This window comes from Ascaphus truei, chromosome 20 (genome assembly GCF_040206685.1).
Source record: "Ascaphus truei isolate aAscTru1 chromosome 20, aAscTru1.hap1, whole genome shotgun sequence".
Lineage (NCBI taxonomy): Eukaryota > Metazoa > Chordata > Amphibia > Anura > Ascaphidae > Ascaphus > Ascaphus truei.
Genome location: NC_134502.1, coordinates 18,628,651 through 18,655,062, shown reverse-complemented (window position 1 = coordinate 18,655,062; position 26,412 = coordinate 18,628,651). Strand labels below are relative to the sequence as shown.

At 43.1% G+C, this 26,412-nt stretch overlaps 1 protein-coding gene and 1 long non-coding RNA gene across 2 annotated transcripts; one reads left to right on the top strand and one right to left on the bottom strand.

Moving 5' to 3' along the window:
• On the top strand, positions 1-26,412 carry LOC142470966 (uncharacterized). Its single transcript, XM_075577771.1, has 4 exons — positions 1-134; positions 1,753-2,873; positions 5,353-5,554; positions 25,383-26,412. The coding sequence occupies exons 2-4, from the start codon at positions 1,820-1,822 to the stop codon at positions 26,410-26,412; spliced, it is 2,286 nt and encodes a 761-aa protein (XP_075433886.1). The 5' UTR covers positions 1-134; positions 1,753-1,819.
• On the bottom strand, positions 7,884-15,364 carry LOC142470724 (uncharacterized). The gene is made up of 2 exons (XR_012789316.1): positions 15,144-15,364; positions 7,884-9,235 (listed from the first exon to the last, which is right to left on the bottom strand). It is a non-coding gene; the product is annotated as an uncharacterized LOC142470724 (long non-coding RNA).

The following is a 26,412-nucleotide window of genomic DNA, read 5'->3' as shown; positions in this document are numbered from 1 at the left end:
CAATGACAGGGGAGGTTGAGGGTTGGAATGCACGTCCTGCCCTTTTGTCTGTTCCCTGACTTCACTTGGTGTGTGAGATGAACCTGTAGTGTATATACAGGTGTGACTATGGTCTACCGTAGTGTATATATAAGGTATGTGTGCAATCTCATGCAGTATATATATTATAGCATATAGAGAGAGATCTGTCTATTAACTACTGTATATGTAAGATATGTATATACATCTCATGATTACATATATATATATATATATATATATATATATACACACACACACACACACACATATACACTGTAATGTGCATCTGATATTAAACTATGCACAGTGTGTGTGTGTATATATATATGTATATATCTGTATATATATATATATATATATATATATATATATATATATATAAAAACATAAACTTATATACACAGAGAGAGAGTGAGTTGTGACTGGTCTGCTGTATATGTAAGATGTATATACATCTTGTGTGTGTGTGTGTGTATATGTATGTGTATATATATAAAAATTGTCTAATCTATTATATATGTCAGCGCTTATATTTTATTGTGAATGCATATAATAGTGGCAGTGAATATATCAAAATATGACTAATATAACTCAAGGAAACATAGATTAGTACAAGTGTGAAAAATATGTAAAGTGAAAAAGAGTCAATATATGAAATCAGTTCATACAATTTCAGTGGCGTAGTCCAAAGAGATCTGTGGGAATTATATGTGTGTGTGTGTGTGTGTGTGTGTGTGTGTGTGTGTGTGTGTGTGTATATATCAGGATTGCCACCTTACCCCCGGGTTACGGGTTGCCGCTGTCAATCTCCAGGTGTTGGTGCGGCGGGCGACTCCGGCATTCTCCTGCAATTCCCTGTCCGTCTGCAGTGAACATGGACGTCACAAATGGCGCCGCGTCACGACGTCACGTAGCGTCCGGTTGCCATGGCAACACGGCGTCATTTGACTCCAGGCAGTCATGTTCACTGCAGTTGGAGGGAGAATTGCAGCAGGATGCCAGGAGACACTGCCGCACCGCGCCATCAAGTAAGGCATTGTTTTGTTCTCCCCTCCGGGTTGGCCTTCAGTAGAAGGTGGTAACCCTTGTGTGTGTGTGTGTGTGTGTGGTGTGTGTGTATATATATATATATATATATATATATATATATATATATATATAATCTCAATTCAAAAATAGATCAATTCAAAAATAGATCCAGCAATCTTGGGACTTTCATTCGAGAAATATTTAATGTGGTGATTAACATTACGGTCCCCTTTGGAACCTTTGTCAAGCTGTCTTAACTAGGACACAAAGCAAACATGTAATATCCCCTCCCATTCGGCCCTTCCCAATTGATTGGAAAGGGTATACCATTTTTTTTTTGTCACTTTCCCCATTATCGCTTAGCATTGAATACTTCCACTGCAGCCAGGGCATTCACTGTAGCCAGGGAGTCTGGGTAATAAGGATGTGCAAATGAGCACAAAACAAAGTTAAAAAGCTCTCGACTGTTGCATCCAACACATTTCTCTTTTCAACAAAATTATTACCTTGTCCCATTCTGTGTGTATATAGATATAGCTTCATAATGTACATATATTGATATTGTATAAAGAGATATATCGAACTATCATTTACAGTCAATATAGTTTACATCTAGCACAAGACGTGACCTAGTAAAGACCAAATTCCTCTACAGCTGATATATATATATATATTTCATTCACCCTATTTTCCTCTTAACAGATTACACGCATTTGAGAAAACCGAAGACCATTCTTCTCGTAACCGGTTTCACGGGTGAAGCTTGAGCATGGATAAAGACTCTCCTCAAAACCATGGAGAAGAAGAGCTAAATAAGTCTGGGGCACACAGGAAGCAGAAGAAACCTGCCAAAATAGCTCCCGTAGGATCTACTTCTGGTGAAGGAGAAGATATTACGGCAACTCGCGTGTATAATCTCAGAGATCGTATAAAGGCGCATTATATATATGATGACGATGATAGCTGTGATACGATGGATCAGAATATGCACAAGGATCTTCTAGCAAAGAAGAGCAATGATAAAACAAAAAACTCCGGCAATTCCAAGTCTGCGGTTGAGTGTAAAACCCAAATGGGACGTAAACACTATTTGTGCGGCGACTGTGGGAAAAGTTTTACTGATGGCTCAAAGCTGGTTACTCACCAGAGAAGTCACACAGGGGAAAGACCCTATGTGTGTTCTGACTGCGGAAAGAGTTTTACTCAGAGCTCCAATCTTATTACCCACAAGAGAACTCACACGGGGCAGAGACCATATATATGTGGGGAGTGTGGGAAAGATTTTATTCAAAGGTCACATCTTGTCTTACACCAGAGAAGCCACACAGGAGAGAGGCCCTATGTCTGCCCAGTGTGTAGCAAAGCCTTTGCCCACAGCTCACGCCTGGTGATCCACAAGCGGATCCACACAGGTGAGAAGCCATATGTGTGTGGGCAATGTGGGAAAGGCTTCAAAAGCAAAACGCACCTGGGAACCCACCATATTCTTCACACGGAGGAGATGTTGTTTATCTGCACTGACTGTGGTAAGAGCTTTAGTAACCGGTTGACCTTCGCCAGGCACCAGAAGAATCACACAGTGGAAAGACCACACGCCTGTGGGGAGTGCGAGAAAAGCTTCACTCACATTTCACTCCTGGTTATGCACCAGAGAACGCACACGGGAGAGAGGCCTTACGTATGCAAAGAGTGTGGCAGCAGCTACACCCGTAACTCCCATCTCGTGGCGCATCAGAGAACCCACTTGGTGCTGTATGTGTGTGATGATTGCGGGAACAGTTTCACAAAGAGGTCAAGTCTGGAAAGACATCGGCTGACCCACACATGAGACCATATAGACCATCTTCGTTCTTTCAATGCTTCAACTTGCTGAAAACAAGGGCAGGGCCTGGAAATTCCATGGAAATTTAGCAGAACGTCTCAAGGTCGACAGATGATGGTTCATGGTAGACTTGTTGCAGGTTGTGATACCCTTTGAGGGACCAGCACACGAGTTCTTCTTGGATGTAGTTGAGAAGAGCTTTCAATTCTTCTGAAATCACATCTCCTTATATACTCATGGTTGTGGGGTCTCAAAGTTTGAAGGACATCTAAAGATAAGTTGTGATGTATAAAAACCTTGTCTACATATTACATCTATGAAGAGCTGACTGTGGTGGTCTGAACAGGTTATGTAGAACTACACCTTTGAAAAACATCTGAAGACGAGACGTGAGTTATTAAAAAAACTTGTGTGATGTAGACCCATGAAGGACATTTTTAGTCTAGAATGTTTGTGTAGAACTATGTCTTTGGAAAGACATTTGAAGAGGTGTCTTGTGAGGTCTTCAGCAGTTCTTCACAACATCTAGTGAGCTTTTTAAACTCGAGCATTTTGAAATAGGAAGTGTCCAGGAGGTTAAAATGAAGCTTTCCCCCAGGGCCCAATGTTGTCTACAGGTTACCATGGTAACCTCAGAGAGCTGGAGATTAGGAGAAACATTCTTTTGAACACCCACAAAAATTTACATTTGTTCAGAGGGTAAGATAATAACTTTATGCGAGTTGAACTTCCGGGGGATATCTGCTTTATTATAGTGTATAAATAGAGATCTGAACGGGCTACAGTGTATATATAAGGTATGAGTCTTCATCTCATGAGATATATATATATATATATATATATATATATATATATATATATATATATATATATATACATACACACACACACACACACACACACACACACACACACACACACACACACACAAACACCCCATTTTTAAATAGCAGGTCTTTTTATGCACCTGTTTAATTATATAATTTGTTATATTAGATTTAACATTGGGACTTTTTGTCTTTTGTTGTATAGATTAGGTCACAATCACAGCACCACTCCTTTTGACACACAAGTGCTTAATTTGGGTTCTGAATTTGCAGGGTGTTTGTGTGTTTGTGTGTGTGTGTGTGTGTGTGTGTGTGTGTGTGTGTATTTATTTTCATATGTATGTGTGTAAGAATGTGTAAAAAAAATAATAATAATACAAATATATATATATATATATATATATATATATATATATATATATATATATAAAATCAGAAAATAAATAGATGATACCGTTCTGTGGCTAACGAAATGCTTTTATTTGTGCGAGCTTTCGAGATACACTGATCTCTTCTTCCGGCGATGTTACAATGAATGAAGCAAGGATAACTTAAAAACAGTGTCTCTTTGAATGTTATCTGTGCTTCTCCTACCCCCGGTGTGGATGTGTTTTATGGCTAGAGGTGTCAAAGGGTAACTGAAAGCAAGTGAAGAAAGAGTGTGTATGTGTATCAGTGTGAATAAAAATGAATGGAGAGCCCACAGTATAAACTGTGCTCTACACAAGGTGTGTGTGGAGTGAGAGGGGATATAAATGGTGTGGGTGGGTGTGGAATTGTGAGAGTTTGTAGCACAACTAAAAGTGTGTGTGGATACTATGTGGTCCCTATTGGTGTATATGGATGGAAAAATAAGGAGTATTAGTATGTGTGAGAGACAGCTGTGTGTGCATACATATAGCACAGTATGTACAGACATGGCCTTTAGCGCTCATGGGAAGAGAGTTCGCTAGTGTCAGTAATGACTCATAAAATTTCGATCTCTGTTTAGGCCACTGCTAAGTGTCCCGAACAGTTGCATAAATTTGTATTCATGCAACCGTCTCTCTTTCGGGGTTTTAAGATTACCTTTGAGTATGGCAACCCTCAGATCGCACAGATAACATTCCAAGAGACACTGTTTTTAAGTATTCCCTTTGCTTGCTTCATTCATTGTAACATCGCCGGAAGAAGAGATCCGTGTATCTCGAAAGCTCGCACAAATAAAAGCATTTCGTTAGCCACAGAACGGTATCATCTATTTATTTTTTGATTATTGTAGCTTGGCTAACACGGTACTGATACCTCTACATGTATATGTATATATATATATATATGTATATATATATATATATATGTATATATATATATATATATATATATTGCACAAGGTTTTGAGACCTCGTGACTTTTACATAGATGTTTTTATCAGGTGTAGTTGTACAAAACCTCTAAAGACCTCACAAGTCTCGACTTTGGAAGTGCCTCTGAGATCTACTAGGACACAAACTTTCGAGTCTTCTACTGATGTTCTCCACAACGTAGTTCACACACCCTTTTGAAGTCAGTCTTCTTCAGATGTTCACAATATGTGTAATTACTCATGAGCTGTGGGGACCTCACAAGTCTCTCCGGCAGCTCTAGTCTTATGAAAGTTTGTGTTTAACTTTGAAGAACTCACGTTGGTCCGCTCTAAAATATCATCACTCCAAGGGCGGCTCTTCAGAACTCCGTGGAGACCGGAGACACACGGATTCAGGACTCTTCTGCCTGGTTACCACATCCGGGACCACAACCCAACCATGGGCTTGTTACCAAACGTTTACGCTTCCAAGTTCTACTGCGGACTTCACGGATGGGCAGAGGCGGAAATAAAGTGAGGAAAGAGAGGATGGCGAGGAGGTTATCAGCCCAAAGAATGACAAACAAAGCCGATGCCAGAGCAATCAGTATTAAAGGTCCACGCACTTCAACCTTCTAGACACAAATCCATGATGGCCATGTGCTAACCAGGACATAAGGACTACTCCATTTTATTTCAGATTCAATTTTGTGTTTTTAAGTACATTTTTGTTTAGTGATTGTAGTCCCTTTTGATAAGCTTATCTAATAAACGTAGCACTTTCCCACGCCATCATATCTAAAGGGTGAAAACACTTTAATAGTGCACATCCTTCTTACTATGGCTAGGATGTATGCCCCCCACCCACCCCCCATATTATTTATAGGGTCTGCTCTGTGATGAGTAGATTAAAGTGGTGATGTTTTGTCTGCTTTCTCCCTGATGAGCGTTCCCTTCGGCTTATTGGTAGTCGGTGAGATTACACATTTGTTTCCTCCTTTTTATTTCCTCATACAAAGGTTTAATCCCATGTGTCAGTGTAATTGGCTCCTGAAGGGATTCATTCCCCCTTAAAGTAACAATCGTACTTATTTCTAATTTGTGAAAAAAAGGAATCTCAATCTCTTTTACACCGGGAACACTGAATTAAAGAATATCGTTTCCTGCGTTCTCCCTGTTTTGGCTAACGATGGCTTCATAATTACTTTGCAAACAAAAGTTAAACTAACTACAGCTCAGTCCCCTTATAACGCTGTGCTTGGGGTCCAAAGAATCACATCGCGTTATAAGCGGATCGCGTTAGAAATAATGTACAGTTGTATGCATTGTACAATAAAGTATTTAAGACACCAATAATCGTGTTGTAAAGTATTCATAATTACGAAAATTGCGAGCCATGCTCGCATCGCGCTATAAGCGGATTTGCGTTGTAACGGATCACGTTATAATGGGGTTGAGCTGTATTTTGATGACTGGCAAACTCTTATCACCAGAAACCATTAAAGACTGTAAAAACACAAAGCTCCCAAAGCTTTTATTTACTGTGGAAATGCTATGATTAAAGCTAAATATGTTCAAATATATGCCATACACATTTTAAGTTATGGTGGGTGAAAAAGGCGACAAGAAACCTCCACCGTATTGCATCTAGCAATTAAAAAGATCACTTGTGAGCACATTCACATGTCTTAGACAGGTCTGCAACCCTGCCTTTCAACCATTATCACACAGCATACAGTGCTCCCACTGCAGCAAGGGATTCTGGGAAATGACATGCAAATGAGCACACTGTGTCACCTTTTGCCTGAAATCCTTTTTTTACATGGATCCCTTATAAGCGAATGCTTGATGTTAACACAGCTTTTAAGCACAGCATGGGAATCGGATGAAAAGCCAGAGAAACCATTCACAGACATGTTTCAACCTTAATGAGTATCATCAGTGTGAGGTTGGTTGTACTGGCTTTGCAATTTTCAAGGCTGTAGGATTTACCATACACATTTTAAGTTATGGTGGGTAAAAAAGGCGACAATAAACCTTCACCATATAGCAAATAAAAAGATCACTTGTGAGCACATTCACATGTCTTGGACAGGTCTGCAACACTGCTTTTCACCATTGTCACCTAGTATGCTAGTTTGCATGTCATTTCCCAGAATCCCTTGCTGCAGTGGAAGCACTGTATGCTAGGTGATAATGGAGAAAGGCAGGGCTGCAGACCTGTCTAAGACATGTGAATGTGCTCACAAGTGATCTTTTTATTTAAAATATATAGGTATACGTATTTTTTTTTTATTGTTTAAAATCGGAAGTGCCGACCGAATTTAACTTATGACACGACACTATCCTTAGTCAGTTTTGTCCTACAAGGGACTGACCCTTGTAAACGTTCAATCTCACCTAGTGGTTAAAATAAATAAAAGAATTGTGAACATCAACGTTTTTTTTAAACTTCAATATTTTTTTTATTTTTTTTTGCTTTTGGTGAGCAATTGCCCTATATTTTTAGGGACACTGGCAATGCAGCGTTGGGAAACAACTAATTCCTTTAAGTTGAACCCCTTTTTTTGATGTGTAGTCTGAATTAATGGGATGTCCTATGTAAGGACAGTAACTCGTACAGAATGGGCATCTGCCCTCTTCAAAGATGGCTGCTAACGTCCTGTGAATGGCCATTTCAACTTCTCAAGAGATTTGCACTGAGTGGGCGTGATTGGATAGTGGGCTATCTATGTGCCACCCCTACATAGCTCACGTTTGACTTCGCAGTATCCCAATTATGATATATACATATTGTAGGGACATTTCTGTGTGTTTTTTTTTTTATCTCAAGATTTTGACACCAAAGAAAACGTAATATTAATAGATGTGAAAAGACTGTCACCATTTATTGTAGAAACATATTTACAGGTATATACACTGAGATACAAACTGGGTAAGGAGAACCTATGATGAGTCACAGATAATCCCCCCAAAAAATTGCATTAGTGGTGCCATCTGGGCTAATTAGAACTTAACTTTGAATTGGATAATTTCAAATAAAGTATCAAAACATACATACATCAAAAACTGGGGATATAATACAAAGGTGCAAATAATAAATCAACAGGTTAAAAACAAGGAAGGACTGATAACACCAAGGAATAGTACCTAGTATTGCTATGGTTTGGAAGGTGGCTCTTGTTGAAGCAGCGTTAATACCCCTGAGTGCAGTCCAGTATATGCCTGATCTCTGTAATGAAAGCAATAGGGATGGCAGTGTGATGTAACCTACACAGGCTGGTAAAGCAGAATACCTATAAGGGCAGGGGAAGAGTAACACTCAGGACTAGGTGTGCTGCAGTCATTTCTTAGCTATAGAAATAAACTGGTGTTGTCTAATGTCGATTTACACTGTGTAGAAAGAGCTACCGATGGGGGAGAAGCAATAGGTGAAGTCCGATTTACAGATCGGATAACATGGCTGACACACGCGGTGTTGTAGGCAAATAGCACTATAAGCAGTATCGTCCTAGCCACTTGTCTATACATCTGATTTCTGAGATGACACTGAGATGTGGCAAATTCACAAGTTTGTTGCACTTCAATTACATGCTGTACATACATCTTCTTCTGGAGTTTGAAAACCAAGGGATACTTTAAGGTAAGTTAAGTGTTTACTCCTAAAATGTGTCCAAAACCATGGAAATTTACTTTTTTGACCTCACAGGACCTTATGCAGACTGGTTAGAGAAGCTCCGGATAATACTCTGAGGCTGCAATCTGCTTCCTGTCAATGTGGAGCAAGTGAGGCTGCCATGTAGACACTCTACACAGGCTTGGGCCTGTTTAAACACATTTTAAATAATATCAACAATGGTTATGAAGAAAATAAGGGGGGGTCTGCTTTTACAGGGCATCACAGTGAGTTCATCTTTAGGGTAGGCCCTTTCCCCAACATATTTCCATATATACAGTACTTCTAGATACAGAAGGTAGACTTCCTGGTACATCACATAGATGTAGGATGATGAGAAGCAGATCATTCCTCATTTCTGAGAGCGTAGGGTAGCCTCAATTGTCGATTAAAAGGTCTGGTTTCCATCAGCAGCCTAAGTCCATGGAGAATGTTCCTTTGTACATCCGCAGAAAGAGGGGGGCGACGGATTCTTCTGGATGAGGAAGAAACGGGTAGATTCTGGTCTCCAGAAACAGTGGGTCTCGGTGTTGTGTATCCTGAAAGGTAGGAGACGAGAGACACTTTCTAACACGCCCCAGGGTACAAATAAGGTTTAGATGAGAAACGGTACTGTAATATCCAGCACAAAAAAAATAAACTGTTTTTTTTTTTTACGTTAATGTATTTTTTAATTAAACATACATTAAAAGAAACATTACACATATATGAATATAAAATAAAAAATAAATATGTATAATGTAAAGAAGATACGGAATAACTCGACAGTTAATGCAGCGGTGCGCAAACTGTGGGGCGCGATCACCATGGGGGGCGCGAGGTTTACAGAGGCCCCGCGCGCTTCCCGAGGGCCCTTAAATTAAGTGGCGGGGAAGCGGCGAAGGCCTCTGTAAACCTTACTTACCTTGGCTCCGGCGGCTTCTTGCACGCGTCGCCATGGCATTGTGACATCATGAAGCCGACGCCGGAGCCGAGGTAAGCGGGAGTGAGGGGGACTACCGGCAGGGGGGCGCAGGGAAAAAAGTTTGCGCCCCCCCTGAGTTAATGTATTAACCGAATGACAAATTATAGTAAAATGTTTGCTAAATATTGTTATTCATTACTACATTATTTATTATTTAATTTGTTAGTCCTGAATATTGGAATGGTGGAAACTAGAAAAAGCAAACCCTATTACAAGCACTTAGTGTGATACGGATATGATTGTATATTTAAAATAAATTTTAATGATATTAAAGTACAAAGTATATACATAACAAAGTGAATAAATCACTATGGTGACCAAACACATATAACAAGACAAACACTGTGTACATAAATATCAAAAACGGAAACCCAAGGTGTAACTAGATATTAAGTACAAATGCTCTTACTGATAAGTAGGACTCTAATAGGTCACAGTAAATTATTACTAACCCTTGAGTACAGCACTAATAGTGTGAGTAAAAAGAAACCTGTATATAGTGAACAGGTAACGTGCAGACTGAAGATACAGGCATACCCTGCATTAACATACGCAATGGGACCGGAGCATGTATGTGTAGCCCTTTTTGTGAACCGGCCGACCCACCCAATCTCACATTGGCCCCTCGTGGTCTAACCGGTTCCTTTCCCCGCAACACACCTGCTCTAAAGGACTACTGGTGACTGTATAACACCTGTGGCTCCAGGAGATCTGAGCCTCCGCTAGCTGGGAGCCTGGGGAAACCCTTACCATTACCTGGTGCAGCGCCTCCACTTACCCAGGATGCCCGTTATGAAAGATAGCCCTGGGTAAGAAATACAATAACACACGTATACGATAACCAATAACTAACAATTTACTTAACACGACATATCACACATCACATAACATAACATAACCTGATGCTCTATCCGCATCACCTCAGCCCAATGTCTGGTGTTCCCACCCAGTGTCCGGTGATCCCCCACACCCAATGTCCCGTACTCCTACGTAGGTCGTGGGTGACTGCGCAGTCACTAAATTAAGCTAGGGCCCAGTTGGTGCACTTATAATACTTCAGAGGTACCTTCCGAGCACTCCGATGCTCGGGACCGCAACACACTTCTCAAAGGGTCAGACGTCCGTCTGATCCTTTCCAGGTACTTCTGCCGTGGACCCCAACGAGGGTCCCACCGCTCCACGGGAACTCAACCGTCTCTCGGTAACACCAACCGCATGGGAACAGCAACCGCCGCTATCCCTAACTAACCCTATCAGGACAGGAACCCTAACCTAGGGCCTGTCCCTGATGAACCGCAACCTGGGATGGCTTGGGGAATACTCATAGGGCCGGCGGAGTAATAACCTGCCCCACTCCCTTAGCTACCCAGTCCTATCTGTAACTCTACTGATACTAACAGCGCCTGCAGCTGACACACCGCTCACACCGTCAGCCTGCAGACTTCATACACACTGCACACACTGCGCCCAGCACATGCAGCGACACACACACACAGCTGCACACACACAGCCACCTGACTGGAACCCGCAGCAAATCCACTGCTTGCACGCTGTGCCTATTTGCCAGTGCCCACAGCCCTTTCCGCTGTGGCACTGCCAAACCTGCACCTTCCGCACCTAAGGGTAACCTCCTTATCTAGGGCCGTCCCTCTTCAGTTACTCCCTGCCCTTACCGGGAATTGGGGCCTGCCTGGGGATCTAGGGAGAACCCTTACCTGGTACAGGAGCCACGCGCTCCCTGCACCCTTCCTACTCCTTCCTCTGCCTCTTCCTGACTCACTCTCCAAAGCCCGGGAAATGTATCTATATTCCCGGGCTGAGCTTCCTCCAGCCCTATTGGCCGCAAGGGAGCACCTGACCTCTGTCTCCCTAAGCCTCCTGGGAGTTGTAGTCCCCAGGGGCTGCCTAAAGCATTGGGGCCGCGTGCGCACTTGCCCTGCGCATGCGCGAACCCCTAATGGCCGCCTCAATCTCCCTCTACACTTCCCTACTCTCGCGCGATCTCTCCCTATCCCTGGAGTCCTATCGCGCGCTTGCCACCTCCTGCGCATGCGCGAACTAACGCGCAATGGCGGCGCACTCTCCTCCAGCCGCCGAGCCGGTGGCAACGCGATCGCGGCCCTAGCGACGGCCCGATCGCGTCCCCGGCAACCGGCCTGCGCCTCACAGTCGCGCTCTGCTCCCTGCACTGGCCCCCACCCTCGCGAAGTGCCGGCGGGTCCGTCGCAGCCTCCGGCGGCACCCGCTACCGCACGGCACTCGCGGATGGGGGCCAGAAAGTTCAAATTTACCTCGGGGCTACATATGTAAAGCGAAAATGTACTTAAAGTGAAGCACTCCCCTTTTCCCCACTTATCGATGCATGTACTGTACTACAATCGTCATATACGTGCATAACTGACGTAAATAACGCATGTGTAACAGGCTCTATAGTCTCCCCGCTTGCGCACAGCTTCGGTACAGGCAGGGAGACAGTATTGCTGTTCAGGACGTGCAGACAGGCGCATGCGCGAGCTGCCGTTTGCCTATTGAGCTAGATGTACTTACTCGCGAGTGTACTTAAAGTGAGTGTCCTTAAACCGGGGTATGCCTGTATATATATATATATATATAATTAAAAGACAAATACTTGTTCCTCCAAAAAATCTGTGATAACTAAATGGGGCTGAGCACATCGGATTGCTGGTCGGACTCACAAGTCGCCGAGATTCAGGTCTGAAACTCTAAACTTGCTATAAGCCTTCATTTTAAAACACTGATGCTGCACTGTCCACGCATTGCGTTAAGGGATGTGCCTAACACCACTTCATGAGGGTGTTAACAGCAACATGTTAGGCTGTCTATTTTAGACATACTGCAGAGTTGTTTGACCTTTGTATTTGGTATTACATGCAGCTAATATGCTTGCTGTTTTACACACTCTTGGCTACCTACATAAGTGACCCTACCTGCTTGCGATATCCTTGTTCCTGATTACATTTTTTTATTATGTGTGATAGCTACTTACCTGCTTGTTAACGATTATGGGGCCTATGCAGAGAGCAGCGCTATTTCGAAATTCGCCCTTTTTTGGAGAAAATCGCGCAGAAAACAGCAGAAAATGGCGAGTTCCGAAAAACGCGCCAATTTTTCTTTTCTATTTCTAAAACTCGCCTCGCGGCTGGCGAGAACCTCAATCTCGCCAGTTTTAAAAATATCCTAATGCAGAGAGGCGCGAACGGCATCTAGCGGCTGTTCGCGCCAATAAAATGGCGCGATTGTCTCCTTTTTGCCTCGCCAGAAAAAATTGGCAAGAAGCTGCCGCTCGCGGCCATTGCAAAGGGAAAAAAAAGGCGCGATTTTTTTTTTACACATTTCTGAAGCGCGCATCTCGCCAATTTAAACTCGCCACACGCATTCATGTTAAACATAGCAGAATTCGCACATTTCTGCATATGGAGAATAAAACTCTCCAAAAAAGCTACTTTGTAATAAATTCGCCTATTTTAAAATTCGCTGCTCTCTGTTTAGGCCCCTATATGTTTATTTAGGAGGCTATAACTTGATACGGATTCGATCCGTGCCTCTGAGCCACCTAAACACATTTTGTGGGCTCCTTTTAGTCGTTCTATATGTACACTTTTCAAGCAGCATCTTGCTACTTCAGCTGTTACAAGGGGCTATAAATTGATACAGACTTCGATCCGTGCCTCTAGGCATTATACACTATTTTGTGTGCCTAAGTAGAGTATCTATTACATTTAGTTATCACAGATTTTTTGGAGGAACAAGTATTTGTCTTTTAATTATATATATATCTTCAGTCTGCACGTTACCTGTCCACTATATACAGGTTTCTTTTTACTCACACTATTAGTGCTGTACTCAAGGGTTAGTAATAATTTACTGTGACCTATTAGAGTCCTACTTATCAGTAAGAGCATTTGTACTTAATATCTAGTTACACCTTGGGTTTCAGTTTTTGATATTTATGTACACAGTGTTTGTCTTGTTATATGTGTTTGGTCACCATAGTGATTTATTCACTTTGTTATGTATATACTTTTTACTTTAATATCATTAAAATTTATTTTAAATATACAATCATATCCGTATCACACTATGGGGCCTATGCAGAGAGCAGCGAATTTTAAAATTGGCGAATTTATTAAAAAGTAGCTTTTTTGGAGAGTTTTATTCTCCATATGCAGAAATGTGCGAATTCTGCTATGTTTAACATGAATGCGTCTGGCGAGTTTAAATTGGCGAGATGCGCGCTTCAGAAATGTGTAAAAAAAAATTCGCGCCTTTTTTTTCCCTTTGCAATGGCCGCGAGCGGCAGCTTCTTGCCAATTTTTTCTGGCGAGGCAAAAAGGAGACAATCGCGCCATTTTATTGGCGCGAACAGCCGCTAGATGCCGTTCGCGCCTCTCTGCATTAGGATATTTTTAAAACTGGCGAGATTGAGGTTCTCGCCAGCCGCGAGGCGAGTTTTAGAAATAGAAAAGAAAAATTGGCGCGTTTTTCGGAACTCGCCATTTTCTGCTGTTTTCTGCGCGATTTTCTCCAAAAAATGGCGAATTTCGAAATAGCGCTGCTCTCTGCATAGGCCCCTAAGTGCTTGTAATAGGGTTTGCTTTTTCTAGTTTCCACCATTACCCCTTATCCCCTTTTGCACCATTGTGTTGTAATATTCATCATTTTTTCATTAGGCTGTAGCGAGAGTTTTCCCTTCCCTCCCCCTCCCCTCCTATTTTTAGATTATTATTTAAATAAGCAACAGATAATATACTACAATATTTACATAATAAAGTCATTTTTATACAGGTATAATAAATCCATTCAATTATTTTTACGCAATACATTTATTACATAATAGTTCGTTTTATTTTTTAGGATTAATAATCAGCACATTATTTAGAATTGAATGTATTATTGTATTATTACAATAATTATATCAATATTAATAATCAGAATGATCCCCCAAATATAAATGGGCAAGCTTATCATACCGTCTATGTGCTTGTGTGTGCGTGTGAGTGTGTTATTTCCCAATGTTTAACACCTCTTGGGATCAGACCCAATAACACAATGTTATGCAGCAATTTAGATACTGTGATTAGGGGCGCCAGGTGGCTTCTCCAAAAATACTGGACACAATGGTGAAAAGTGTAACATGCTCAAGACACACATACACCCCTCTCTGCTCCAGGCAGTTTCCTCCTCTCCTTGGCCCCATCCCCTAGGCTGCATTACCCAGCAGCAGCCAATCAGGATGGAGGAAGCTGCCCAGCCAGCCCCTTAGCAACAGCCCTGCTCGGGGAGAAATCCCACGCCCCTCCCCCCCGCCAAGCTGGTCAGGTCATTGTGTCCAGAGAGGTAATACCGGACACATATGTCCAGTATCACCTGTCATTTTTTACTGGACAGAGTATCCAAATACAGGACAGTCTGATCAATACTGGACACCTGGCGACATTAACAGTCTGCGATCGCTATCTAACCTGCCATGATGTGGTTATCTCTGAGTGGGGACGGTATAGAGTCCAGGACAGGATTACAGCCCTCTGCTCATACACAGGAAGATGCCAGGTGACGTGTATACAAAGGACCTTGAGGCTTCTACTAACTAGTCTCAGTGACACTGAGAAACTAACTGACACCTGTGTTTACTTTTGTATCTGCAGGAAAACTTGATGATGTCAGCTCATGAGGTTACAGTGGAATGTAGAGATGCACCAGGTGCCAAGCAGGTATAACCTCAACTGTGGATCCACCAACAGATACAATAAATATGTCTGTATGTTGACTGCTGTAACCTCCTGCTGTCCGGCCTTCCTGCCTCTCACCTGTCTGCCCTACAATCTATTCTAAACGCTGCTGCTAGAATCACTCTGCTCTTTCCTAAATCTGTCTCAGCGTGGCGTTCATTCGCCCTGTCACAGTCATGCTGTAAAATAAACATAATCCACGTCCAAGATAAAACTTCCTTTTGCTGGGTAGGGAGCGTGTTATCACAACCCAACAAGTGCCCAACTGCTTGGAGCACCTTCGGTATGTAGGATACTGGTATACAGAGAAACGACATGTAGTGTCGCCAATCTGTATGTGTCCGCCCACTCAATCTCAGACAGTATCAGGATGATGTGTGCGTTTTTTTTCTTAAAAAAAGACGGAATTTTAAAAACCGAAGGTTGTAAATAAAAATCAATGTAAGGTGACAAATTGCTGGTAAAGGAATTAATCCCCGAGACTATAGGGCATTGGATAGATCAGAGTTATATGTATTTTAGGGACGTGGGGTGTGCAAACTTTTGGCCCTGCGCCCCCCCCTGCTTGCCCCCAGTGATCGCGCCCGCCTAACTGGTACCCGGCGTCAAATGACGCCGCGGAGTCACGTGGCGTCACGTCACATGAGCCCGTGACGTCCTTTGACGCTGCGTCGCCCGAAGCCGACGGAGAGAAGGTAAGTGAGATACAGAGGCCTTGCGCGCTCCCCGGCATTTAATTTAAATGCCTTGGTGGAAGATCGCGGGACCTCTGTAACCGCCACGCCACCCAAAAAAAATTCTCGCACCCCCCCAGTTTGCGCACCCCTGGGGTACATGATGGGAATCATTGGCTCCTTAACATACAACAATTTAAATTCTTATCAATAAGGTTATTAGCAATGTTCAGCATATCTTTGAGTTTGACAAGGCAGATGTTAGTCGGATCGGAATCCAGAAGCAGATATGAGGCCTGATCAGATAACACTCGACAGGCCTCTAAGTGGTAATCACCTGCACTCTGTATTAAGTGCCCAGCGAGGGTGTAAAATAGGGAGTTCCTCTTTGCAATGTTGACCCCTGATGAAGCGCGGAGTACGTGCGAAACCGGTTGAGCTAGATATGCTAGCCTTATCATATGTCACGTCATACGTTGTCCCGTTTGTGCGTTACACGCTGTGACGCGGCTTGTGCCTGCTTGTGCCCTCGCTGCTTGTGCCCTCGCTGATTGTGCTCTCGCTGCTTGTGCCCTCGCTGCTTGTGCCCTCGCTGCTTGTGCCCTCGCTGCTTGTGCCCTCGCTGCTTGTGCTCTCGCTGCTTGTGCCCTCGCTGCTTGTGCCCTCGCTGTGGTCCGCTGGGAGTTGTGTGTTACACGCTGTGACGTGGCTTGTGCCTCGCTGCTTGTGCCTGCTTGTGCCCTCGCTGCTTGTGCCTGCTTGTGCCCTCGCTGCTTGTGCCTGCTTGTGCCCACGCTGCTTGTGCTCTCGCTGCTTGTGCCCTCGCTGCTTGTGCCCTCGCTGTGGTCCGCTGGGAGTTGTGCGTTACACGCTATGACGTAGCTTGTGGCCTCGCTGCTTGTGCCTGCTTGTGCCCTCACTGCGGTCCGCTGGGAGTTGTGGTCCGGGGACCCTGTGCCTGAATTCCACCTACGGACTCATTCCTTTCTGGATCTTCAGCTGAGCGCATTTTTATTATTTTAAATGTAAGTTTCTGATACATGTTCTGTGTGTTGTAATATATACCTATTTGGACACTCACCTCTGGTGCGCTGTGTGTGTGTGTGTGTGTGTGTGTGTGTGTGTGTGTGTGTGTGTGTGTGTGTGTGTGTGTGTGTGTGTGTGTGTGTGTGTGTATATTTTAAGTTATGGTGGGTGAAAAAGGCAACAAAAAACCTCCACCGTTAGCATATAGCCAGTAAAGAATATCACTTGTGAGCACATTTGCATGTCTTGGACAGGTCAGCAACCCTGCCTTTCACCATTATCACCCAGCATACAGTGTTCCCGCTGCTGCAAGGGATTCTGGGAAATGACATGCAAATAAACACACTGCGTCACCTTTTGCCTGGAAAATGTTCCCAGAAAGGAGCATAGATAAATACATTAGCAGTCAATGGGCAACCTAAAAAAAAATACACAAATAACATGCAATCAATGTGTTCCTTACCTTTGCTGTCTTCGCCCTCCGAATCCTACTCCGTCAGCAACTCTTGACCCACGACGCGATGCTCCTCAACCAGCCGATGCGAAGAAGTCCATGGTCATATGTTGATTATTTGCTGAGCGATAATGAGGAAAGACAGGGTTGCAGACCTGTCTGAGACATGCAGATGCAACGCCAGTGTTTCATCGTTTCATCGACGACGTGTATCTAATTTGGGGGAACGGAGAAAGTAAGTTGAAAGAATTTTTAACAGGCATAGAGAACGAAGAGCTGAATCTAAAATTCACGAGTGAGTACAGTGACAAAAAAGTCAACTATTTAGACCTAGAAATTTATATAGAAAATGATCAAATAAAGACAAAAACATTTTTCAAGGAAACAGATAAAAACAACTACATTTTGAGTACTAGCTGTCATCTTCCAAGGTGGATGGACGGGGTTCCGTCCAGTCAGTTCACCAGAATTAAAAGGAATTGCAGCGAGAGAGAAACATTTTTACAACAATCAACAAAACTAAAGGAGAGATTTATAGAGAAGAAATATAAAGAGGAGAAGTTAGATGAGGCCTTACTGAAAATAGACCAACTGGAGAGGGAAGACCTTCTGAAATCTAAGGGGAAAGACAAAATAACAACAAATAAGTCAGATTTTGCATTCCTCACAACTTACAATGGGGAAGCTAAGGAAATTAGGAAGATCATACACAAACACTGGGCCATACTTAAGAATGACCCAGTTTTGGGAAGGGAATTACCAGAGTACCCTAACATCATTTTCAGGAAGGCGCGCAACTTAAAAACTACACTAGCCCCAAGTATCCTCAAACAAAAAGCAAAACCTCAGAACTGGTTGCAATCTAATAAAGGTTTTCATGCATGTAAGACATGTAGAGCATGTCAATTTAAATCCAACAATAAATTGGAATTTACATCAAATAACACAGGGGAGAGATTTATTGTACATTCAAGTCTGACTTGCAGGTCAGATCATGTGGTGTACCTCCTGGAGTGCCCATGCAAATTGCAGTATGTGGGGAAGACTGAGAGACCAATAAGAACTAGAATTATTGAACATCTGAGTAGCATTAAAAGATCTCTCTTAACACACAGTCTTTCCAAACACTTCATGGAAAAGCACCAGGGGGACACGACGGGTCTGACTTACATGCCTATAGACAGTGTTCGACAAACCTATACATTTGCTCGCCCCGGGCGAGTGGATTTAACCCCCGGGCGAGTAAATATTGGCCCAAGCAGCACACGTTTGGTAATAGGTGGCGAGTAGATTTTTTTGTGTGGCGAGTAGATTTTTTGGTGATTTGTCAACCACTGCCTATAGAACATGTTGCGGGCCACTGGCGGGGGGGAGATCGCAATCTGGAACTCGTGAGGAGGGAGACTTTCTGGATTCTCAGGTTGCGGACCCTCTCCCCCAGGGGCCTGAACATGGAAATAGAGCTAGCACCCTTTTTGTGGTCTATTAGAACTTGGATTTGTTTGATTGGACTAACCGGTTCATTTGCTTTCTCCATCTGTTGTTTTCTCTTCCTTTTTTTCTCTCCCGCAGCACGCACTTGATATCTGCTGTTCAAGTAGAAAATGTGCATGTCACTGTAATAACTCTAGCCTATTTCCCCCAGGTTATGCACATAATGAAAATGAGATTTTACTACATTTGTATAAATATTGTAAAGATTATGTATAAGTGTTTATTGGAGCTGTGCTGCAGAATATAAGGTTATTTAATTCCCATCAGTATATTAACATCAATATCTGCACTGTAAATATGAATATCGAACATATAACCGAGAGGTTATGTATTTCCCACGAGTTTATTGACTTTCGTGTCTATACTGTAAATATGAATATTGAATATACAACCAACCCCTCTTTAATACAAATGTACAATATGCAATGAAAATATATCAATTTATATATATGATGGACTCCCCATGTAATTTTTGCATATACCACACATTGATAATTGTGAGGTATAAATATTTTATTAATAATAATATATTTGAGGCCCCCAGGGTTCATAAATGAGATTTTTTCCCCGTTCTTTCCCCTTGCTCTGCCCCCCTTTTTTGACATTTGAATCAAGCGTTGAAACCTATTCCCTGTAAGGTACAATTATGATTAAGTCAGATCCAATCAAAATTGACCCACAATACAACATATTGCTTCTATCTAAAGAGTTCCACAATGTGGACAAAATTCGAGCTCACTTTATTACCCTTCATGTAACAGGATTACCCATACCAAAATAGCAATAGGATTTTATTTTTCCTATCATCTCATTCCATGTTTCTATACAGATAGGAACAGGTTAAACCGTAACAACTAGACAGAGGATTTGATTCCTATCTAAAGTGCTCCACCATGTATATAGATGTATAGATGGTAATTAGTGCAGACCATGTGTTTTTTACAAGTGTTTAGGATTAAGTACCAATTGTTGAGGATATACAGTATAAGGACACCTTAGAGTAAGGGGCGGTACACTCCTGAGGAAGCCACACACCCTTTTTGGCGAAACGCGTAGAGTGGTAGCCGTCCTGAGAGGAGAGAGGAGAGAGGAGAGATTGCCATACAGATACTCACCTAGCCGCGCCCGGAAGTGACGTATCGGGACGGAGCGGAAGTGACGCACCGGCGGAGAGAGAGGCAGAATCATCCACCCGAGAGGCAGCTCCAAGCGCAGTACTTGCGAACATCTGCTTAATGGGAGTCTAACAACCCACAGAAGAGGGAGCCCACGAGGGGAGACAGCCCAGAAAGACGCCGTCCACCGCCGGAGACACAGTCCCAGAGAGAGGTGAACTACACAAAGTCACATCGGAGGAGGCGGGTGAGCCTGAAGCTAACAAACTCTTCTCTCCTTGATCACAATGATTGTGAAACATGCTTAAATTACTTGTTTTTATTGTAAGTGTTCATTTTTTAACCCTATAAAGTCGAGTTTTATATTGTACTGGTATCATTTCTTTTACATATACACTGTTGCTGAGCTGAGAATTGGAGACCCCATCACTGAGTGGAGAACAACATTCCTAGCAGAGACCATTGTGTGTCAAAACCGCTTGATTTCAACTTACATCTTGTAAGTAGGCATCACATACGAGCCAAGACAAGACATAGAATTTTACACTAATTTAAAAAACTGTCTACACTTAGATTGTTTTTTGTCTTTTTGTTCTATTTCCCTCCATGCTCCCCATGGTGTGCTCATTTGCATGTCATTTCCCAGAATCCCTTGCTGCAGTGGAAGCACTGTATGCTAGGTGATAATGGTGAAAGGCAGGGTTGCAGACCTGTCTAAGACATGCAAATGAGCATACAGTAATATTTCCATTTGCTATATATATCTATATATATAGATATATATAGATATAGTATATATACAATATGTGATTTAAAGGCTATTTATCAGCTGCTGTAGTGTACGTCCCCTTTCAGCATTAAATTGAGGTTTCTCTTCAAGCTGGAACCTTACATACAGTATATCAGTATGGTTTACCAAACCTCTTTATTACTTGCCACATTGTGGCTTTCTTGCTTCCAATTTTGAGAGCTTGATTGATACTGGTATCTAATTTTGTCCTACACTTATTCGGACATTTCTTTTGAGACCCTAGGAGTAGGAGTTCTGGGGTGTGTTATTGGCTGTGGACCCAAGCCTCCCTGCCTCTGCTCCCCTGTCCCCTGTCCCATGTCCCTGTCTGGATCTGATGCACTGTGAGACTCCACTTCAGATTTATGTCACTGTGTTGCACCAATATATATATCTTAGAAATGCAGATGCAGAACAACGAATGGCATACAAACGTTCAGAACACACATTAGACCAACATAGTAAGAATAATGTTAGATATAAATCTTTGTTATAATAAATTGGCCATATTTGACAGGTTCATGTTAAACAATAGATTATAATATATGTAACTATGTTGCGCTCGTGTGTACTTCTAAAGAGACCCAATACAGGCCAGGAGGTGGCAGTCATGAGTCATCCTAAAAATGTAACTATCAACGTACTCGTGTATCAAAGAGTCCATCTCTATCACATCATAGACACACACACAGATATAAGCTTATCTATAGCAATAAGCTTATCTATAGCAATAAAATGAGTATAGATGTACCCATACAAAAAAGGATCATCCCCAGTAATTTATAGAATTATGGTGATAGTCGTGAGTGAATATTAAATTACAATGATTAATATTAAGTGATATAATTAATTTATCCAAAGTGATTTGTTCCCCGTTCCATATGAAGATAAGGGCATCTATGTATCTTTTATAAAATACAATGTGACTGCCAAAAAGAATTATTACCACCATAGATATTGAGTGCTCTCCCAAAAACCCATAAATACATTTGCATATGGTGGGGCGAATGAAGTCCCCATCGCCGTACCCCGTGGTTGAAGAAAAAATTGTGGGCCGAACATAAAATAATTGTGTTAAATTTTTTTTATAGAGTCTGATAAAAAAAAAGTTTGTTGTGCCCGTGAGAGATCAGAATTGTGAAGGACCTCCAGCCGTGGAATCCGCAATCTCTCCCCCCCCCCCCAGCCGCGAACCGATTTGAACATTACCAGGTGTTGTTCATATATATGTGTGTGTGTGTATGTATATGTAAGGATGTGTTAGATACCGTATATGTATGCACTTGTACAGCGGGTTCCGCGACGGCAAGCTAGTACAGGGAGCCGCCATGTTATTACGTAGTGTTGCCGAGGTCACTAATCAAAGGAAGAGGTCACGCATGCGCTCTGGAAGCGCGCGAACGACGAGCCAATGAGAAAGGGCTCTGTAATGAACTATAACCCCCGCGAACCCCGGAGGAGTCAGCTGACGCTAGGAGCCAATGGAAAGGCTGGGTTTGGAGGGAAGGAGAACAGGAAGCGTGGGGGAGAGACCACGCTGGGAGATGAGAGCGGGACAGTGCTGCAAGCGGTAGTGCGAGTGCAGGGGGTCCGTGACCCGCCTGCACAGGCCAGCTACTACCCCCAGGACCATAGGAGCATTCCCTGAGTCACCGTAGGTTGCAGTACTGCAGGGACGCCCATAGTGGAAAGCAATTGTCACCTTAGATAGGAATAAAGCGCACGGAGTTGTGGTCGGATACTGCTGTCTGGGCTCAGACGGTGGAGCCGCGCGACATCGGAAGGTCAAGGGTCGGATGCGACTGACCCTTTGAGAAGAGGTGCCGGTCACCGCCGTGACCGGAAGGTACTTTGTAAACAGCAAGTGCACCGACACCGGTCATCAGGCGCTGATCCCGCCTTAGGAGTAACTTTGATAAGACACTAGCAAGTGGCTAGCGGATAGAACCTCGCCTACTAAATATTCTCAAGGACATCCTCTATGAGAGCGTGGCGGAGACACGGTTGTACAGGACGATATTCCCCTCGGGGTGTGGCCGAGCCACTGTAGTATAAGATCCAGTTGAAATAATGTGTTAGGTGTTATGAGTGATGTCAGTGTTATGTTATATATGCATGTTATGTGAATAGCGGGATACCACAGTATAATCACAGTAAAGCTTGGTTGCACACACAATGTATGGTATGTTTCTTGCCCAGGGTAAATCTTACATAATGGGGATCCTGGGTAAGTGGAGGCGCTGCGCTAGAATCGTTACCCCAGGCTCCCTGCTAGCGGAGGCCCAGATCTTCTGAACCTACAGGTTGTGTACAGCACTAGTAGTTCCTTTGGAAGGTGTTCAGAAAAAGGGCTACATGTATATACAAATCAATCAATCCGCGCTCATGCTTCCTAAAATGGAGATCTTGAAGTAGATCCACTCTGCCCTTTTGCTGCTGCTGCTGTAACGGGAAGGCACCCCTCCTTCACCAAGATCCGCAGCGGAGGAACTCCAACGACGGATGATCACGCAAAAAAAGGCACAGAAGCGCACCAACGGTCAAGATTTATGTATTAGACATAAAAAATGTCTAATAAAAAATGTCTAATACATAAATCTTGACCCTTGGTGCGCTTCTGTGCCTTTTTATGCGTGTACAGTATGTATATATATATATATATATCAAATTGTCAGCAGAAATTTCAGACCCCAAATTATCTCTGGCTTCTGTATTTAGGATTCCTTTTGTGTCAATCCTAAGCAGTTATACATTTCTTTGCTGTATTACCTCCCGTGCCTCGGCTGGGAGACTGTACCACGCATCCACTACTCTTTTACGGAAATCTTTCTGCCCAGGCCAGTCCTGAGCCTCCCATCCTCAGCTTAAGAGCGTGAGCTCTTCTACAAGTTCTCTTTTTATGGAAAATGCTTTCATCCCACACCTTGCAAATACCCCTAATAAATGTATTTGAATGTTTCTGTCATGTTCTCCTTTCTGTCTCGTATCCGCCTCTCCCTTGTTCATCTCTCGTACCCCAAAAGGTCTCTCTTGTGTGCTCCTTCTTTCTCTTTTGTATCTGCCTCTTCCTCCTTTCTGTCTCACATCTCCCTCTCCCTCCTTTCTGTCTCACATCCCCCCTCTCTCTCACATCTCCCTCTCCCACCTATCTCTCTCACGTCCCCCTCTCCCTCCTTTCTCTCTCATATCCCCTTCTCTCTCTTTTCTCCCTCCTTACTTTCTGGTTCTCTCTCTCTCTGGTTCTCTCTCTCTCTGGTTCTCTCTCTCTCTCTCTCTCTCTGGTTCTCTCTCTCTCTCTCTCTCTCTCTCTCTCTCTCTCTCTCTCTCTCTCTCTCTCTCTCTCGTCCTCCATAAGTCTTCCATCTCTCTCTCTCCTTTCTCTATCACATCAGATCCCTGTACGTAATAACAAATTGTCTTACGCCCTCCACTTTCAAATGGTGATATGTAGCTGTTCTCTATGTGCTGCCTATGTAAGAATAGCCGGGATCTCCCCTCCGCCTTGGTTAACAGTAAAATAGGTATGTTTCTTACATTTGCCGCACTATACAGAATTAGTCTCATGACAAGGCATCTTATTGCATTCATTTTTTTTATTGCAGGTATCTGGACGCAGTTCAATAAAAAATTCATGCATTGTGATGTCTTGTCAGGAGACCTATTCTGTATAGCGCGGTCAGTGGAAGAAACATACCCATTTTATCTATCAGATCCCGTCTTCACCTTCTTCGTCTGCCATATCCCCCTCTCTCCTTTTATTTAAAACATATTTTATAGACTCTGGATTTGACCGCACCTAGAGGACTATGTTGAGTTCTGGAGACTATCTCCAGAAGGACATCGGCGAGATGTTGTACAAAGAAGAGAGACTACAACGGTGCATGGTCTACATTCTAACATTTTACAGGAAAGACTAAGGGACCTCAATAGGTACAGCTTGGAAGAGAGGAGGGCGAGTGGTGATACGATAGGAATGTGCAAACATGTCCATGGTTTCCTCACGGGACAGAAGGGAAGTATATTTCAGAGAAAAAGAAGAGTCGTGCTCTGAGCTGAGTGGTGGGAGACTCGGGGTAAATGTGAGTGAGTCATTTTTCACGGAAGGGCGATGAGGTCATGGAATGGCCTCCAAGCAGAAGTGGCGGAGGCTGATCAAGTTAGGGAGATCCAAATGCCCAAGATAGATACACGGGGATCTTAAATATCAAAGAACTCCAAAGATCTGGACGGTTCTGAGGTTTCCCAGCCGATAGGAGAATGGGCAGAGTGGTTCTCATCTGCCGTCGATTACAGTGTTTTTATGTTGGTGGTCCTGGAGAAGCATCATTTTGGTGTAGTTTGTGATATATTTTGGTGAACTACCGTGAGTTCACCAGAGAAGCAGTTGACCATAGATAACCTTCCATGTACTTTTAGCAGAACCTCTATAGAAAGTCTTCACGCGCCAGAGTGGGTAATGGAAGAAAACCTCATGAGCTGCACCTCATCCATCCAACAGAGAAACCCTGAAAGTGAATCAACTGAAGAATTCCGTGTGACTAATAATGTCAAAACTTTCCAAGCGTATAACCTAAGAGAACGTATAGCAATGCATTATGCGTCTAGTTTGAATGAAAACTGCGACAAGAGGGAGGAAGATGATGTAAATCTATTCAAAAGCAAACATGCCAACAAATTCAAGAGCAATTATCAAAATATAAGATCTCACAGTAACTCAAAAGATCGGATACAGAGTGGGCAAAAGCTGTATGTGTGTACGGAGTGCGAGAAGAGTTTTAATTATAGCTCTCAGCTTGTTACACACCAGAGAACTCACACCGGAGAAAAACCCCACGTGTGCAAAGACTGTGGGAAAGGATTTACTCAAAGTTCAAACCTCTTTACACATCAGAGAACTCACACGGGCCAGAGGCCTTTTACATGCAGAGAGTGTGGGAAAGATTTTATCCGCAGTTCACACCTTGTTTTACATCAGAGAACTCACACGGGGGAAAAACTCTTTGGGTGCACAGAATGTGGCAAAATGTTTGCCCACAGCTCCCGTCTTCTGGTCCACAAGAGAATCCATACTGGAGAAAAGCCATATATTTGCATTGAGTGTGGGGAGAGCTTTATCAGCAAGACACATCTCGATGGGCACAAGATAGTCCACTCGGAAGAGTTGTTTCACTTGGAGGAGTCACTCCACGTCTGCAAAGAGTGTGGAGAAAGCTTCAGCAACAACTTAGCTTTTGTGAGACACCGGAAAAACCATGTGGTGGAGAAGCCGCACGGCTGCGATGAATGCGGGAGACGCTTTACTCACCTCTCGTTCCTTGTTATGCATCAGAGAACCCACACAGGGGAAAGACCATTTATCTGTGTCTTATGTGGGAAGAGTTATACCCGCAACTCGCATCTTGCAGCACACCAGAAAACACACACAGAAGAAGCAGTGAAGGTCAACTGA

Bases quoted from the DNA above. Each gene is read 5' to 3' on its own strand.
- LOC142470966 (XM_075577771.1), top strand. From the start codon at position 1,820: ATGGATAAAGACTCTCCTCAAAACCATGGAGAAGAAGAGCTAAATAAG. The intron at 2,874-5,352 runs CATGAGACCATA...TTAACTTTGAAG, and splicing joins AAGACATCGGCTGACCCACA to AACTCACGTTGGTCCGCTCT. The intron at 5,555-25,382 runs GTGAGGAAAGAG...TACTTTTAGCAG, and splicing joins TGGGCAGAGGCGGAAATAAA to AACCTCTATAGAAAGTCTTC.